Source organism: Lucilia sericata, unplaced genomic scaffold (genome assembly GCF_015586225.1).
Source record: "Lucilia sericata isolate MDLA Ls3-8-SP2 unplaced genomic scaffold, ASM1558622v1 Contig001619F_arrow, whole genome shotgun sequence".
In the NCBI taxonomy this organism is placed as follows: Eukaryota; Metazoa; Arthropoda; class Insecta; order Diptera; family Calliphoridae; genus Lucilia; species Lucilia sericata.
In genome coordinates this window covers 42,504-58,949 of record NW_023995534.1, presented here as the reverse complement: position 1 = coordinate 58,949, position 16,446 = coordinate 42,504, and the positions used below count along the sequence as shown (strand labels likewise).

At 31.6% G+C, this 16,446-nt stretch overlaps 5 protein-coding genes across 6 annotated transcripts; 4 read left to right on the top strand and 1 right to left on the bottom strand.

Annotated features, from left to right (window-relative positions):
- The first annotated feature begins 1,944 nt into the window (after positions 1 to 1,944).
- On the top strand, positions 1,945 to 2,675 carry LOC119612174 (general odorant-binding protein 99a-like). 2 transcript variants are annotated; one of them, XM_037967903.1, is made up of 2 exons: positions 1,945 to 2,134; positions 2,220 to 2,675. In XM_037967903.1, exon 2 carries the CDS (start codon positions 2,388 to 2,390, stop codon positions 2,619 to 2,621), a length of 234 nt encoding a protein of 77 aa, XP_037823831.1. In that variant the 5' UTR covers positions 1,945 to 2,134; positions 2,220 to 2,387; the 3' UTR covers positions 2,622 to 2,675. The 2 variants fall into 2 exon arrangements, with proteins under 2 accessions (XP_037823831.1, XP_037823832.1); XM_037967904.1 differs by having other exon boundaries at positions 2,220 to 2,551.
- A 632-nt stretch (positions 2,676 to 3,307) lies between these two features.
- On the top strand, positions 3,308 to 4,111 carry LOC119612170. Its single transcript, XM_037967898.1, has 2 exons — positions 3,308 to 3,535; positions 3,608 to 4,111. Exons 1-2 carry the CDS (start codon positions 3,497 to 3,499, stop codon positions 4,022 to 4,024), a joined length of 456 nt encoding a protein of 151 aa, XP_037823826.1. The 5' UTR covers positions 3,308 to 3,496; the 3' UTR covers positions 4,025 to 4,111.
- Positions 4,112 to 5,240: 1,129 nt separating this feature from the next.
- Positions 5,241 to 6,684, top strand: LOC119612179. Its single transcript, XM_037967910.1, has 5 exons — positions 5,241 to 5,618; positions 5,684 to 5,851; positions 5,912 to 6,109; positions 6,165 to 6,347; positions 6,411 to 6,684. The coding sequence occupies exons 1-5, from the start codon at positions 5,529 to 5,531 to the stop codon at positions 6,621 to 6,623; spliced, it is 852 nt and encodes a 283-aa protein (XP_037823838.1). The 5' UTR covers positions 5,241 to 5,528; the 3' UTR covers positions 6,624 to 6,684.
- Positions 6,624 to 11,271, bottom strand: LOC119612178 (head-specific guanylate cyclase). Its single transcript, XM_037967909.1, has 8 exons — positions 11,117 to 11,271; positions 10,310 to 10,546; positions 10,176 to 10,249; positions 8,675 to 8,915; positions 8,248 to 8,614; positions 8,001 to 8,185; positions 7,157 to 7,941; positions 6,624 to 7,095 (listed from the first exon to the last, which is right to left on the bottom strand). The coding sequence occupies exons 2-8, from the start codon at positions 10,469 to 10,471 to the stop codon at positions 6,897 to 6,899; spliced, it is 2,013 nt and encodes a 670-aa protein (XP_037823837.1). The 5' UTR covers positions 10,472 to 10,546; positions 11,117 to 11,271; the 3' UTR covers positions 6,624 to 6,896.
- Positions 11,272 to 11,872: 601 nt separating this feature from the next.
- Positions 11,873 to 16,128, top strand: LOC119612182 (lysoplasmalogenase-like protein TMEM86A). The gene is made up of 6 exons (XM_037967913.1): positions 11,873 to 11,947; positions 12,024 to 12,114; positions 14,996 to 15,162; positions 15,220 to 15,410; positions 15,470 to 15,687; positions 15,751 to 16,128. Exons 2-6 carry the CDS (start codon positions 12,094 to 12,096, stop codon positions 15,886 to 15,888), a joined length of 735 nt encoding a protein of 244 aa, XP_037823841.1. The 5' UTR covers positions 11,873 to 11,947; positions 12,024 to 12,093; the 3' UTR covers positions 15,889 to 16,128.
- Positions 16,129 to 16,446: the final 318 nt, after the last annotated feature.

The window sequence follows — 16,446 nt, the reverse complement described above, 5'->3', positions numbered from 1 at the left end:
CTCAGAATCACTTTGTCGATTAAGTCATGTCCGTCCGTCTGTCCGGCTAGCTGTCCATGTAAACCTTGTGCGCAAGGTACAGGTCTCAATTTTCAATATATTTTGATAAAATTTGGACCATGCGTATTTTTCGGCCCAACGACGAAGCCTATTGAAAATGGTTCAAATCTGTCTATTATTTCACCTTACCCCCCGGAAAGGGCTTTTGAGTTCATAATTATGTTAAATATTGTAGTATCTCTACAAAAATCGGCAAAACTTAGTTCTATGTACGTCTTAATAATACTACCAATTTTCATAATTATCGGACTTTATTTGACCCTAGCCCCCATACAAAGTCCCCTTCAGAAAATGACTTGAAGGTCAATAATACACTAATAAACTCTAGTATCACAATGAAATCCAGCATACATAACTCTAATGTAAACGTAAAGCCATGTACCAAAATTTATAAGGATAGGCCCATATATACTCTTGCCCCCATATAACCTTTTTTTTAGAAAATCACTTTTTTCGACAAATTGTTAAAATATTTCTGAATTTAGGTAAATAACTTAAATGTTTTGTTATTAAATATAATACACATTTTTAACATACTCAGTGGTGTAGTTTATCATATGGACGGCCATGCCCTACTTGTTAATTATGAGCTTTCCTACTTGTTAATTATATTATTTGTTATGTCAACTGAAAGTCTAATCAATATTTTTACTTCCGTATTCGAGAAATAAATCAAAGAAGAAGATTAACAGTGGTTAAACCTTACAGATTTCATAACTCAAAAAATCGATTTTGACGAAATTTGCAGCAAGATTAGTTCCAAAATGAAGAAAAAATGAATAAATTGCTATCTTAACTCTTCTGGAAAATTTTTGCTAGGACCAATAGGTGAAAAGTTACACTCATTTGATTAAAACCCTGTATGACCAAAATGTCCAACTTTGACCCCTTCTGACTTCTGCAGTTATTGACCGATAGAGCTGAATATAGTACTAACCTTGGTGCAAATTTCCTCCGAATCGGAAAACATCGATTTGGTCACTAGACACGAAATTCCCCATATCTATGTGCTGTTAGTCTCAGATTTGGCTTCAGTACTCAATCCTTTCGAAAAGTATACATTGATTTTTGTTGGACTTAATTTTAATTTAATTAGTCTTAATGATTAAAAATTTAAATATTTATAACTAGCTGGGACCAGTTCGTGTTATTGGTCCTAAATTTGACCTCTAGTACTTAGGAGTCATAAAAACAAATTAATAGTTTAAAAAGGTCTATCGTTTAGTAGACAAAACATAATTAAATAAATACTAGTTCTTATCAAAACCGGCAGATAAAGACGAGCTCATACTTTACTTCCCAGCAGCAAATTTTTGAATTTTGGTAATGAGTAATGTATTTATTTCATACATTACTGGGTAATAAGTGGTTGTCATTCAATAACATTTCATTTTGTTGAATAGGATTTGTAACCAATTGTCTAAATAGTTATACTGGAATACAAGAAAAAAGTGGTTCAAACCGTAGTTGATATCACCAGTTATTGATTTATACTTTTATGCTAAAACCAGAAAGTCGGGTAGGCACATTTGTAACCAATTATTTGTTGGTCTCGTCGAACAATAATAAGTGGGTATTCATCTAAAAAGTAAGTTTTTCCACTTAGCACCAATATTGATAAGTTTTTGCTGTGTTTCAGTCGCATTTGTGGATTTATATTTTTGTTATTGTGCAATTGGTTAATTCATTATCATTATCGTCTGAAAGTAACTTCAACGTTATTGAAAAACGTTCTATAACGTCAACGTAAACGATTTAATAACCTAAGCTTTAGTTGTCTTATGAATTTTAGCTCAATTTACCTCTGCCTATTTTGAGCAGATATTTGCAGCTCAAATAAATCGTAAACGTACAGATGTTTATTTAAAATTAAATTATCAAAACTATTATCAGCAAATATTGGACGGACATGTCTAAGGGTTAAATTAAATTTCGAAAAAAATCTGCTATATAAAACATCGATCAGAACGGACTTAATCAGTCAACTGGTCATTTTGTTTCCAAAAGGTTGTTCGTATTTTTTCATAAAACAAAAATGAAAGTATTTTTGGCAGTTTTAGCTTTAGTGGCCTGTGTAAGTAAAACTATGTTAATTTATAGACTGAAATTAAAATATAAGTTATAAAATAAATAATATTATATAAAAATTCCTGTCATAGGTTTCGGCCGAAGAATGGACGGTTAAAACTGGCGCACAGCTTAAGGAAATTCGCAATGAATGCTTAAAAGAACATCCTCTTACCACTGAACAAATGAACAAAATGTCAAATTTCGAATTCCCCAATGAGTAAGGTGTTCGCCAATATCTTCTCTGTTCCGCCGTGAAAATGGGCATCTACTGTACTCACATGGGCTATCATACCGATCGTATTGCTAAACAATTTAAAATGGACTTGGATGAGGAAGAAGTGAAGAAATTGGCCGATGATTGTGTAGCCAAAAACCCCAGGGGCGATAAACCCCACGATGTTGTCGCTTTTGAAAATCATACTTGTTTTATGAGCACTGTCGTTGGCGATAAAATCAAGGACTATTTGAAGAAACGTCATGAAAGTGCTTAAAATTATTAGAAAAAAATTATGTAGAAATAAAAAATTTAAAAATTAATAAACGTATTTTAGTTAATAATAAAAATTATTAATGTTATTTTTTTTAGTATTTTATTTTTGCTTTAACAATTGCATTTCAATTTTTTCCGCAATTAAAAGTGACAACTCATTCTATCTAATGCATTGATTAGAAGCAACAAAGAAACATATGGAAAAATTACTAATGTCATAATATTTACAGAAGCCGGCTGGATCGTCAGTCGTTCTGTCGTCAAAACATAAACAAACATTTCTTATCAAAATCAGTTTAGAAAAACTTAAAGTGAATGCACGGTTTTATATACATACATATCTATGGACTTGTGTTAGAATATTTATATAGTTACATACATATATTTATTTGATAGAAAACGTTCAAGCACCCGTTTTAATCTTGGCGTTATCGGTTGTGACCTACCGAATATAAGAAAATAAACAAAAATACTTTTAAAATTATATTTTTATTGAAAATCATCACTGGTGTTTAGTTTTAATATTAGGCGTTCTTCTATTGTATGTATATATTCTACATCTAGTATTCGGTGCTACACTTCTTATCAATATTATTAGCTCGTATTACCTCTGCCCGTTTTAAGCTGGCATTTGGACCCTAAGTATGTTTGTATAAGTAAACCACACGTACATATCTATAAATATATGTATAGTATTATCAGTAACTTATATATGGACAGACGTGTCTATTATGTTTTTAAAACTTAGACTAAAAGCATATGTATATAAAATATCGTCCACAGCAGATTTTAATCACTCAAGTAGTAATCGTTGTTGGCAAAGGTTGTTTGTGTTCCGAAAGTGCAGTATAAAATTAAAAGAAAAATAAATCCAAAATGAAAATATTTGTTGCAATTTTAGCGTTAGTGGCCTGTGTAAGTAAAGAAATCAATTGAAAATTACCTTAATAAACATATTAATAGTAAAAAAAAAATAAAAATCCACAGGTTTGTGCCGAAGAATGGACCGTAAAAAATAGCGAACAACTCAAAGTTATACGTCACGAATGCTTAAGTGAACATCCTCTCACCCCTGAACAAATGAATAAAATGAAGAATTTTGATTTTCCCAATGAGGAACCCGTTCGCCAATATCTTCTCTGCACCGCTGTGAAAATGGGCATCTTCTGTTCTCATCAGGGTTATCATGCCGATCGTATTGCCAAACAATTCAAAATGGACATGGATGAAGAAGAAGTTAAGAAATTGGCCGAAGATTGTATTGCCAAATATCCCAAGGGTGATAAGGCCAATGATGTGGCTGCTTTTGAAGTTCATGGTTGTTTGATGAGCAGTGTTATTGGTGACAAAGTAAAAAATTATATTAAACAACGTCACGAAGCTGCCCAACAACAACAAGCGTAAAATTTGAAAATAAAATATTTATAAAATTAAAAGAATAAATAAATTATTTTCTAGTTATTAGTCTATAATAAATCTTAAATAATTTGATCTGAGAATTTTGAAGTTATTTCAACCAATTTTTTACCCAAAAAAACACAACGATTCTAAAGGATTGAGCTGAATCTAAATCTGGTTTTAAGATTTTCCATCACATCAGGTTTTAAAGGTATCGTGTACTAAACATTGAAAGAACCCGTTTTTGGTAGCGCGAAAACCTTCTAAAATGGGTTATATCATCGGCTCAGAATCACTTTTTGAGTCGAATAAGCTATGTCCGTCTGTATGTCCTTGTGCGCATGCTACAGGTCGCAATTTTCAAGATAATCTTTACAAAAATCGTCAAATCGTAGTTTAATATAAGACTAAACGATACTGCCGATTTTCGTAAGGACCTAGCTTCCTTTAGAAAATGACCTGAAGGTGAAAATTGTACCCCAGTATTAAGATGAAATTCTGCATAAATAACTTTAATGTCATAGTAAATCGCTCTATCAAAGTTTAGACGGATAGGACCATATTATCTTTTACTCCCTATCTCTACCCCTTTCAGAAAATCAATTATTTGACAATAAAATGTTAAAATATTTCGGAGTTAATGTAAAATGATTTATTATTAAAGACATAATCCACATTTTTAACATACTCACTGGTGTAGGGTATCTTATGGTGGGCCATGTCCGACTATACATTTTTACTGGTTACTTTTTGAAGTGTTTAAAAATCTATTGTATTTGTTGAGATATCGTCCGTTTAAATTATTGCCGTAAAATATATATATTTTTTAATTTATAGTTAAGATATCTCGAAGAAGCGAGAGGTACAACTTTTATTTTAAAGTAGACAGATTGGACTTGTCAACTTTATATATAAACGTTATAACGTATCAAATATAGCCAACAATTTTATAAAACACTTCTTCCTTCAGTGATATTTTTAAAGTGATTATAATATCATTATTTTGGAAGTACTTCGTTTATAATTTTTCCGGTGAAGAAAAAGGGTATTTCGTATTCGACCTTTACTACACCAACATTTTTTTAATATCTTTATCCACCTTATCTGAGTCACAATAGTAACTCGCTTTTGAAATACAACTAATATTTAAGGGAAACATTCTCAAGAGAATCGTAGGTTCTTACTCACTGTTCAATTGCTCGTAAATTTATATCAATGTTGGCGTTAAAAGAGATACATTCATACGTTGTTCCTCCATTTGATTAAGGCCAATAAAAAATGTTTTGTTTTGTTCTGAAATGCAAACGTACCAGACATACGCAATCAACAACGCCAGTTCTTATCAAACGAAAAAAAAGTACAGAAAAGAAACGGTAACAGAATATAAACAACCATCAGATAGATAAAACTCTAGAATACTTAACATATAAATTAGATCAGCAAAGTAATTGAAATTAAAAAAAAGTTACAAAATAAAAGGAAATAAATTAATGACGCATAAAAGTGCAATATGGCTTATAAAAACGTGTTCAAAATATTGGTCATCTTGTTAGCAACAAGTGTGGACACTAACTACTGTCAAGAATCAGGGGAACTAAGGGTAAATTAATGTCATACGTTATTATTCTTATAACTTTGTTTTGAACATGTATTTCAAAATTATAGAATTCCAATTTAAGCGAAGCTCTTATACGTCATGCTCGTCTCAGGTGTTTGCAGCAGTATCCCCAGGCTGATACAATCAATTATGGGGACTCTCCCGAGACTCAATGTTTTTTGCATTGTTTTCTTTATAGAATGGGTTTAATGGATTTAAAAACAAGAGGTTTAAATGTAAGTTTATAGTTTTTAACTACAAATTTTAAATCTGAATATTATTTACATATAAAATAGAGCAGAAAGTTTATTGATATTTGGGATAAAATTGAAGAGGCCTTTGAGGAAGACACCTGTTTGGATAGATTTGATTTTAGTGAACCGCTTAGTGGTAAATGTACAGATACTTATCGCAAATTAATGGAATTTCGCAATAATTGTTTGGAATTATTCGAATATACTTTTACTACAAATAGTACTTGGAAAAAGGAGGATGTAAGTGCAAATATTTTCTATAGATCACATTAAATAATATGGTTTTCATTTTAAGCCTAAGCTGAGTAAAAAAATTGGTCAGTCGGCTACGGAATTTTGTGATTTTATTAAGGCAGAAAATGTTATGGCTAAAGAAACATCTAATGATGAAGAGGTTTCCCTGCTAACTGAGTATAAAGATAAACTGCAGTGTATTTTTGAAAATATTCGCTATTTGGATGCTTATGGCAGAATTGATGTAAGTTTAAGTTATTTGGGCGGAGGTTTCAAAATGGTTAATGAAAAATTATTTTGGTTTTAGGAGCCTGAAATCAACTTGAGTTACCAAGAAGCCCTTGAAGATTCGACAGAATCCCGAGACGTAGTGCGAAACTGCAGCCATCGTGCCAATGCAAAATATGATAAATACTACTCTGGTAACTTGGTTTGGGAATTGCAAAAGTGTTTAAAGTCTCAAAGTCCGGTCTACGATAAAGTTTACAAATTGAGAGATGAAATATCGAGAAATTATTGACATGTAATTTATCGTGATTTATTGAATAAATTAGTATTATTTTATTTTTATTTTAAATTAACAAACACTTGGTTTTAATTTGAATACATGCAAGTTCTTGTCACTAAAATACATGCTGAAGTTAAGTGAGAACTTAAAAGAAATTAACCAGAAAGTGGTATAAGTGAGCAAGGATTAATTGATTGATTCAATACCAATTCCATAACATTAAGTTCTTAAATAAAGCTAATTTTTGAGATTTTCCTTAATCGAATAACAATGAACGCTTTAATATTAATTTGCTGAAGTTGTTATAGATTTCATGGCCGCGGTAATATGATCGTCCAGGGGTAGACTCTCATCCATAGAAGGATGACGATATTTTTCCAAAAAGTAACAGGTGCCATTGCCGGCATTGAAAAATTCCTTTGGTAGGCAAGAGGGATCACGGGGTTGTAAGTTGAAATCAAATCCGGGATGCTTAATAAGCCATCTGTTAAAAAAATAAGAAATATAAATTTAGCCCTCTGGGAAGATTAACATTAACAACTTACTCTCTTGTGGTGGGGCTAACATTAATTTTACAAGCCTCACTGCCCGACTCAAACTTATTGGCAATAGTAACATTATGACCAAACAAACAGTAACGTGGCATTTTGCGTCCCACAACTCCCGCCAAAACAGTTCCAGTATGTAAACCTATACGCATTTTGATTTGCTCACCATCATGGGTTATTTGCCTGGAACAGGCATCCACCATTTTCAAAGCCATCCAAGCCACCTTGTGAGCATCATAGATGGAAGCTCGGTGTAGACCACTGGCCACACAATAGGCATCGCCTATAGTCTCCACTTTGTAAACATCGAACATGTCACAAAATTCATCGAAATCTTTGTATAAACTTTCCAGCATACTGATGACCATAAAGGGTGTAGCACGAGAACAAATGCTGGTGAAGCCCACAATGTCGCTGAAGAGTATGGTGACATCGGGATAGGTCTTGGCATCAATGCTAGCACCCAACCATAAACGTTCAGCAATTTCGGCTGGGAAAATCAAATGCAAAAGACTGACATTCTTCTTACGTTCCTTGGTTACAGCCGCATTGGCCTCTTCTATAGAACTCTTAAGTTTATCCATACGCCTGCGTAAACCATCTTGAGCCCTAGCCTGTTCTCCCACTAGAATCACTTCGCGTGTAGCATCATGTAATGGTATATCGGAGATGAAAAGACCATTGCAGGTCAAGCCATCTAAACCATCCAAAAATGGAGAACCCATAAAGAGTAAAGAATTTGATTCGGGACAGTGCACCATTTGACCCTTGATTTCCAGGCCCTTGAAGTAAATATTAAAGGAAAGTTAAGAGAAATTACTTTTATTTAGATTACACCTACTTTAGCTGTAAATTCCTGTACATCAGGAGGATTTTTTAAAGCAATTAAAAAGGGTGTGTAAGTACGGCGTACAATGTCTCTAAACTTCATGTTTAAACCCTTGGGACGTTTAAAATCAAAATAGGTGGTAGCTAAACAACCGTAATCTGCTAAGAAAGGTTTATACAATTTGCTAAAACCACGACCTAGAAATATTTGTTAAATATTCAATAAACACATTTCTTAGTTTTCCATTTATTAAACATACCCAACTGCACCAGTTCCAATTCTTCATTCATTATAAAATGCCAAGGAAAAGCTTTGCAAAATGAGCTGGAATTCATAGATAAATCGGCAGCGCTAGTAGAATTGCTACGTTGCATGGGCAGTTCTTCGGCTTTCAATACCTGTGACTCCCTAGCATGACCGTCTTTAGCCAAAGAAAACAAATAGCGATAACGGCGACAATCACCCTCCACAGGCTCAATTTTTATATTGACCTGTAGATTAAACAGTATACGAGTCAAGGCCTTTAAAGAACCCAACAACAACCAAGCAATTACAGGACGTTCGGAGGTGAAAATTAATTCACCATCACCAGCACATACAAAGCCAGTATCGCTGCAGTCCTCTTCCTGTGAATGAAATAAAATGTCATTAATTGCATTCTTTGATTTTTTGTGTGAAATACATACCTCTTGAAATTTCAATACATCATATACTCCATCTAAGGAACCCAAAAACTCTTGTAATTCGGTGCCCAAGCAACGAAAAGCTCTCTCTATGATTCCCGTACAGCAAGTTATTATTAGCTCTTCACCTAGCAGTACTAATATCTCACTAGCACTCGATTCATCCATTTCCAAAAGTATGTCTTGTATATCACCCAGATAATCATAATTGGGTATATTTTTTAAAGTATCCAAATCAATGCGTCTGAAAGTATACATTCATATACATATACATACATTTGAGAATTTAAAAAACATTTTTGGTAAAGGACCCTGCACTCATAAAGTTATCAATGGTTTTGTTTTTGGATTATTAAACAGTTTTTCCATATAATTTGTGTCATAAAGCATTCATTAATTTGAGAATTAGTTTTTGTGATACTAATAAAATTCGACATATTTTACACCTTTTCTTATTACGGATAGATACTACTTCCCTATCTGAAATTAATTATACTTAAGGGAATCATTACGCTGTTGTACACTGAAAATAATCCATGCCTAATATATACGTGAAATTTTGTACGAAATGCTTCGTGGTTTCGCACCATAAAATTTTTTCGTAATATATACGAAATTGTACAAAATATTTTAGAATAATGCAAACAAATTTAGAAAAATTCGTTTATTTAATGAAAGTTTTATACTTTTGTTAAATGTCACATCTTGATATTCACGAGAAAAAAGGTTTTCATATTTTCGTAAAATTAGGAGAGGCTTTAAATAAATAATATTTCGTATTATATACGAAATTTTCGTAAATATTATGAAAAAGTTAAGCATTGATTATTTTCAGTGTACTACTTCTTTTTTAGTTTCGCTACTTCTACAGGCACAAGTGATGACATTTAATCACGCAATTTGTGTATTAAATTATTTAATAAGCGCATTTTAATAAAGTATTTATTTTGTAATATTTCTTGGCCTCTAAGCTTTTTTAAAATTTCAAATTACATGCAACGCTTTTCGCGCTTTTTAGATGCGTGGAAAGCGAAAAACTATAAACCTTTAGCTTACGACACTCTGTCAGCTAACGACTCCTTAGAATTTATTTTTTTGGAAACAGTGAAGATGTATCTAACTAAACATCTTTGGAAAGTTTTTGCTGGGACAAATAGGTGCAAAGCTATACTCATTTGAAAAAAACCCTGTACGACCAAAATGTCAAACTTTGACCCCCTTCTAACTCCGACAGTTCTTGACCAAAAGAGCTGAAAAGTGTATAATTAGTATATAATTTTGACCTCGTCTGATCGGTAATTCGATTTTTGCTATATATATTAAATTCATAAACTGTTTGGGAATTGTAACACAGAATTTTAGTTCGTTTCGGTTAAGGACATGTGTGAATAAGGTATTTTTGCTAAACATTCAGATGTGATTGATTGCAGCTATTTTTTGTTCTAGACTTCGAACGCTTGAACCCGCGTAAGTAGTTTAGTGTTCGAAAAAGTCTTAAACTTACAATTTTGAAATATTTGGCCAGCTTTGATTGTATTTCGAAATTAAAGATGTAACAGCAGTATTTAAGTCCTCGTTCTAAAAACAAAAGAAAAAACAGTGTAATTAAGTAAAATTTAAAATTCAGATTAACCATACCGAAGGAGCTGTCAATAGCTGTATGGCCATTTGCAAATGGGTTAATGTAAGAGCATCATCTGGTTGTTCCTCATCTTCCAAAGTCCAATTGGCAGAAGGTTCCGCCACCACTGAGGGTTGACGTGGCAATGAATCAGTGCGACGAAAATAAGGACAAGCCATTGTAAATGTCTACAAGTGCCTCTTCAGTCAGTCAGTCAAACAAACAGGCAGCAACTGCAGCAGGCAATGAAAAATCTAAAAGGAATGCATAAGAAATAAAAAAGATAGTAATTGAAGTACAAAGAAAAAGACTAAAATGACATACATACACAACAAAAAAGAAACTAAGAGCAATTCAAAAGTATACTAAGTATTAAATGAATAGTTTGAACTGAAATTCGTGATATAATAGAGGGTAGAATAAGGGTAATGAATAACATTTGAAGAAGGTTCCTTTCTAATGAAATGCATTTCAATTCCAAGTTCAATGTTAAGAATTTAATCAAATGATTTTGAATAACTGAACTTAAAATACAAGGTTTTTCTATTTAAATACATTTGAAAAATTTTATTTCCTTAAAAACACACACACGAACATATATGTTAAATTAGATTTACACATACATACATTAACCAAAATGTAGTGCAGTAGGGTCATGTATGTATATTAAAATATAAAATTAAGGATACACACACAATAAATAAGAGATGTATTTTTTTATTGTTTTTATGTTTTTGTGAAAAACGGAAGTTTATTTGTGATTACTTAACAAATAAAGAACATTTTTCTTTTAATTAGCTTTTATTTTGTAAAAATCTACTTACTTTTTAATAAAAATTGTTGTTTATTTGTTTCTTTTTATTTATAATTCACCTTAAAATTTTTATTGCTTTCTTTGTTTAGGACATTTTCTTTGGTTTTCTTATTCCTTGAAATGTCAACTTATTCACTTGCCAGAAGTACAGGAACTAAAGGGACATTTGTGTCAGTGGGTTTTTATTCCAATTATAACACAGTAGAACAAAAGCTTTTTTCATTGCAAGCTTTTTAACTGTAAATAATAGAGTACTGTTATGCGCATATGCCATATTTTCAAGTTTTTGTCAATGCTTTTTCATAAAGCTTTAATTAAAAGCTTTTGTTTTAAATATTTTTGGGTTTGTTTACTTTTAGAAAGTGAAATCTAAGCATGTTCATAATAATCACCTGTTGAATTGTTTATTTACTTAATTTGTTTCATTCCACCTCTCTTCTTGTTCCAGCTCTTTCAATTCTTTCTCATTTTATTTTTCAATTCTCTGTTATTTTTAAACAAAGTAGCTTTTAAAGAGCTAAACACAAGAGTAAATATTTAAAGCCCATAATATGATAATGGTATGATAATAAAATATTTGTTGTAGTACTGTTCAAGGGGCTATGTGTTTAGGGGGCTGGGGAGCGATAATGTTTGAAAGCCAAACAAAATACAATTGAGTTTTATTTCTTGTTGATAAAAATTGAAACTGCTCTGTCTCTGGCAAAAAAAAAAACTCATACAACATACAGATTATTGCTATTTTTATTTTGAGAAACATTTTGTTCAATACATCAACTAATTACCAACACTCAGTTGTTTGTAGTCAATTAAGCGTATCGGTCGGTTGTCTGCTTTTAAGGTGTGATTGAATTGGAAAAAAGTTTTTAATGTAATAAATTAAAATCTTAAATTTTATTAAATTTTTTTGTTTTTAGTGTTACTTTTTATTTGCCTTGCACGCATCGCTTTTCAATTCTAAAAGAGGCTGTCCACAGAAGCTTTAAAATGACGGATGTCAAACAATTTGTAAGTCATCATTTCACCTCTCATCGCCCTCAATAACAAGACGTCAAAGTTCAACATTTAGTTTTGCATGTTTGAGTATAATTTTTATCACAATTTGATTTAGTTTTCTGTATACAATTTATTCACTTCCTATTTATCATTAAATAACATTTTTTATTGTTATCTCTTCTGGCTTGTACATCCGCCAACCTTTGCATTTACGTGCATTAAGTCCTTGCGCGCCCTTTATGCGTTTGTGAGTAAAAAGCTCATTTAATGGTTATATATATACTCATCGTTTATTCATTTCGCAAGTGTCCTTGACCTTGTCCATCTTGTGTTATCTGTTTTCTATGTATAAGTAGAAAGCTTTTAAAGGATTTAAGTTGTAAAAGCAAAAAGCTTACATTTACTATTTATAACTATATTTTCTGTTCGAAAGTATTCCTTTGATGGATTTAGCAACTAAATTTTATTTTTGCTTTTATTTATGGGATTTGTTATCGTAGCAATTGAAAACTTAGTGGTCTAATCTTATCGTTATAAAACGATTTAGTTTGTAGATTTTAGTGTACTTCATATTGTTCGCTAATAATTTAAATAAGCAATATTATCGTTTAGGAATTTGTTTCCGTTAGTTTGCATTCAAAATTTGTCAGTTTAAACTAATGAACTTTGTTTACAAAACAAATTGAACTATATTTTAAATTCATTGCAGTAGTCAGTCAAGTAGATATTTTATTTGTACATATTTAGTTGAAGTAATCTATATAATTTTGAATATGAGTAAAATTCCCCTGAGTAGCTTTTAAAATCGTATAAGCGTCAAAATATAAATGCGAATAAAATCATGTCTTCACATTCTTCGAAAATTTGTTCGAAAAAGCTTTTATGAAAAAGTTATAAAAAACTTACTTTAATAGAAGAAAGCTTTTTTATTAATCATAGAAAACTCTTTATTACAAAAAGTTGTCAGTTTATATTCCTATAGTCTATAGTCTATATAGACTAGTTCTATAGTCTAGTCTATAGTCTAGTCTAGATGTAGCCTTGTGTAGCCTATAGTGTAGTCTATAGTCTAGTATATATTCTAATCGATCTATAGTCTAGGTCTAGAGTCTAAATATATTCTATAGTCTATAGTCTAGTCTATAGTTCTATTCTAATAGTCTAGGAGTCTATAGTCTAGTCTATAGTCTAGTCCTCTATCTAGTCTATAGTCTAGTCTATAGTCTAGTCTATAGTCTAGTCTATAGTCTAGTCTAGTCTATAGTCTAGTCTATAGTCTAGTCTATAGTCTAGTCTATAGTCTAGTCTATAGTCTAGTCTATAGTCTAGTCTATAGTCTAGTCTATAGTCTAGTCTATAGTCTAGTCTATAGTCTAGTCTATAGTCTAGTCTATAGTCTAGTCTATAGTCTAGTCTATAGTCTAGTCTATAGTCTAGTCTATAGTCTAGTCTATAGTCTAGTCTATAGTCTAGTCTATAGTCTAGTCTATAGTCTAGTCTATAGTCTAGTCTATAGTCTAGTCTATAGTCTAGTCTATAGTCTAGTCTATAGTCTAGTCTATAGTCTAGTCTATAGTCTAGTCTATAGTCTAGTCTATAGTCTAGTCTATAGTCTAGTCTATAGTCTAGTCTATAGTCTAGTCTATAGTCTAGTCTATAGTCTAGTCTATAGTCTAGTCTATAGTCTAGTCTATAGTCTAGTCTATAGTCTAGTCTATAGTCTAGTCTATAGTCTAGTCTATAGTCTAGTCTATAGTCTAGTCTATAGTCTAGTCTATAGTCTAGTCTATAGTCTAGTCTATCTATAGTCTAGTCTATAGTCTAGTCTATAGTCTAGTCTATAGTCTAGTCTAGTCTAGTCTAGTCTAGTCTATAGTCTAGTCTAGTCTAGTCTATAGTCTAGTCTATAGTCTGGTCTATAGTCTAGTCTATAGTCTAGTCTATAGTCCAGTCTATAGTCTAGTCTATAGTCTAGTCTATAGTCTAGTCTATAGTCTAGTCTATAGTCTAGTCTATAGTCTAGTCTATAGTCTAGTCTATAGTCTAGTCTATAGTCTAGTCTATAGTCTAGTCTATAGTCTAGTCTATAGTCTAGTCTATAGTCTAGTCTATAGTCTAGTCTATAGTCTAGTCTATAGTCTAGTCTATAGTCTAGTCTATAGTCTAGTCTATAGTCTAGTCTATAGTCTAGTCTATAGTCTAGTCTAGTCTAGTCTAGTCTAGTCTATAGTCTAGTCTAGTCTATAGTCTAGTCTATAGTCTAGTCTATAGTCTAGTCTATAGTCTAGTCTATAGTCTAGTCTATAGTCTAGTCTATAGTCCAGTCTATAGTCTAGTCTATAGTCTAGTCTATAGTCTAGTCTATAGTCTAAACTATAGTCTAGTCTATAGTCTAGTCTATAGTCTAGTCTATAGTCTAGTCTATAGTCTAGTCTATAGTCTAGTCTATAGTCTAGTCTATAGTCTAGTCTATAGTCTAGTCTATAGTCTAGTCTATAGTCTAGTCTATAGTCTAGTCTATAGTCTAGTCTATAGTCTAGTCTATAGTCTAGTCTATAGTCTAGTCTATAGTCTAGTCTATAGTCTAGTCTGTAGTCTAGTCTATAGTCTATTCTATAGTCTAGTCTATAGTCTAGTCTGTAGTCTAGTCTATAGTCTATTCTATAGTCTATTCTATAGTCTATTCTATAGTCTAGTCTATAGTCTAGTCTGTAGTCTAGTCTAGTACTTTAAGACCTATTTTCATTAAAAGTTAGTATTAATTCAAAATTCCAATTTTCTTTGCATTTTTCTCATCTCTTACATTAAGATATTTCAAAATTATACCTGTTCATATACATATTACAGTATTTTTATGTGATATCTAAAATTAACCGAAATATTTACATTACAGTTAAAAAGCCAGGGTCCAAAATTAATACCATTTTTTGTATTTGTGATTATATATTTTGTTTTTGTACGAGATCCACATGGTGAATTATGGACAACTCTATTGAAATGTGCACCAATCTTCTGCTTAATGTTGTACATTATTTTAAAGGGCATTAATTTAACCAAAGAGTAAGTTCAAATCATAATATTAAAAAACAATACTAAACCCCTAATACTACTATTTAGCTATAGATATTCGCAGATTATTTTATTAGGCTTGGTATTTTCGAGTGGCGGTGATGCGCTTCTAAACATAGATCTCTTCCCTCATGGCATGGGTTCATTTGCCTTGGCTCAAATCTGCTATATATTTGCTTTTGGTTTTAAACCATTAAAATGGTTGATAGCAGTACCTTTGTATTTGGCAGGCGCAGCTTGTAAGTATTATTATTGATTAAAAAGTTTAGTTTTTTTAATTTTATAAATTATTTTTCAGTGGTGGCCATTGTTTTTAAGGATCTAGATGAGATTTTAGTTATTGGTCTTCCTGTTTATGTTTTCCTATTGTTGACAATGTGCTGGCGTTCTTTGGCCCGTGCTGTTGACAGTAAATGTTTCCTTTACATTTTCTGTGCCGTTGGCAGTGTGTTCTTTGTCATCTCTGATGGTTTGATTGGTGTCGATATGTTCCTAATTAAAGTTCCACATGCTAGAGTATGTTTTATTTATCTCTTTAAAATTCAGAAATAAGTTCTGTAACATTTTTCGTTTCTTTAGATTTGGATTATGTCCACTTATTATTTGGCTCAGTTTGCCATTGCTTTGAGTACCGCCATTGAGTTGGCCAAGAAGAAATCACCAAAAAACTTGAAGGGGCGCCAGATGAGCGCCCGCCAGCATGTGAAAACTAAATAAAGACTGAAACTGTTTATGAACACATATCTACACAACTTCCTATTAGTAATCACAAACCAAATTGTTCAATGTCTTATCCACCAGTTGTAACCGAAGTACTTCCATTTGTTAAATATATCTGAATTAATTAAATGCATTTATTGAAGTATTCATTGTATCTCTATAACTAAACTTGAATGTTAATCCTATATATAGTTAATTAAATAAAAAACGATGTAGATAATAAATTTTATATAAAAAGCTTTTTTTATTTGCCATATTTTTGTAAAATACTTCATCTCATATACATGAAAAGATTACCATAAATATTTTTGGAAAATTAGAATCTATGTGCTCGACAAAATTTCAATCCCATTAAAAAGCAACCCTCAAAATTTAAAAAAAATCATTCGTTTACATTTCTGTAAAGTAATGTTAAGTTAGTTCAACTACTTGCCACTGTATATAAAGTGGCGCCGCTATGCGTACGTCACTGCAGTTACTGTTATTATGTCTGTAATGTTGTTAATAAACAATTTTAACAGTTTATTATTTAACATTGCTATTTTGCTGGGACTA

Coding starts and splice junctions, on each gene's coding strand:
- LOC119612174 (XM_037967903.1), top strand. CDS start 2,388: ATGGGCATCTACTGTACTCACATGGGCTATCATACCGATCGTATTGCT.
- LOC119612170 (XM_037967898.1), top strand. CDS start 3,497: ATGAAAATATTTGTTGCAATTTTAGCGTTAGTGGCCTGT. Junction 3,536..3,607: donor TTTTAGCGTTAGTGGCCTGT/GTAAGTAAAGAA, acceptor AAAAATCCACAG/GTTTGTGCCGAAGAATGGAC.
- LOC119612179 (XM_037967910.1), top strand. CDS start 5,529: ATGGCTTATAAAAACGTGTTCAAAATATTGGTCATCTTGTTAGCAACA. Junction 6,110..6,164: donor GTACTTGGAAAAAGGAGGAT/GTAAGTGCAAAT, acceptor TTTCATTTTAAG/CCTAAGCTGAGTAAAAAAAT. Junction 6,348..6,410: donor ATGCTTATGGCAGAATTGAT/GTAAGTTTAAGT, acceptor TTTTGGTTTTAG/GAGCCTGAAATCAACTTGAG.
- LOC119612178 (XM_037967909.1), bottom strand. CDS start 10,471: ATGGCTTGTCCTTATTTTCGTCGCACTGATTCATTGCCACGTCAACCC. Junction 8,186..8,247: donor ATTGGAACTGGTGCAGTTGG/GTATGTTTAATA, acceptor AAATATTTCTAG/GTCGTGGTTTTAGCAAATTG. Junction 7,942..8,000: donor TACAGGAATTTACAGCTAAA/GTAGGTGTAATC, acceptor ATTTACTTCAAG/GGCCTGGAAATCAAGGGTCA.
- LOC119612182 (XM_037967913.1), top strand. CDS start 12,094: ATGACGGATGTCAAACAATTT. Junction 12,115..14,995: donor TGACGGATGTCAAACAATTT/GTAAGTCATCAT, acceptor TTTACATTACAG/TTAAAAAGCCAGGGTCCAAA. Junction 15,688..15,750: donor TTAAAGTTCCACATGCTAGA/GTATGTTTTATT, acceptor TCGTTTCTTTAG/ATTTGGATTATGTCCACTTA.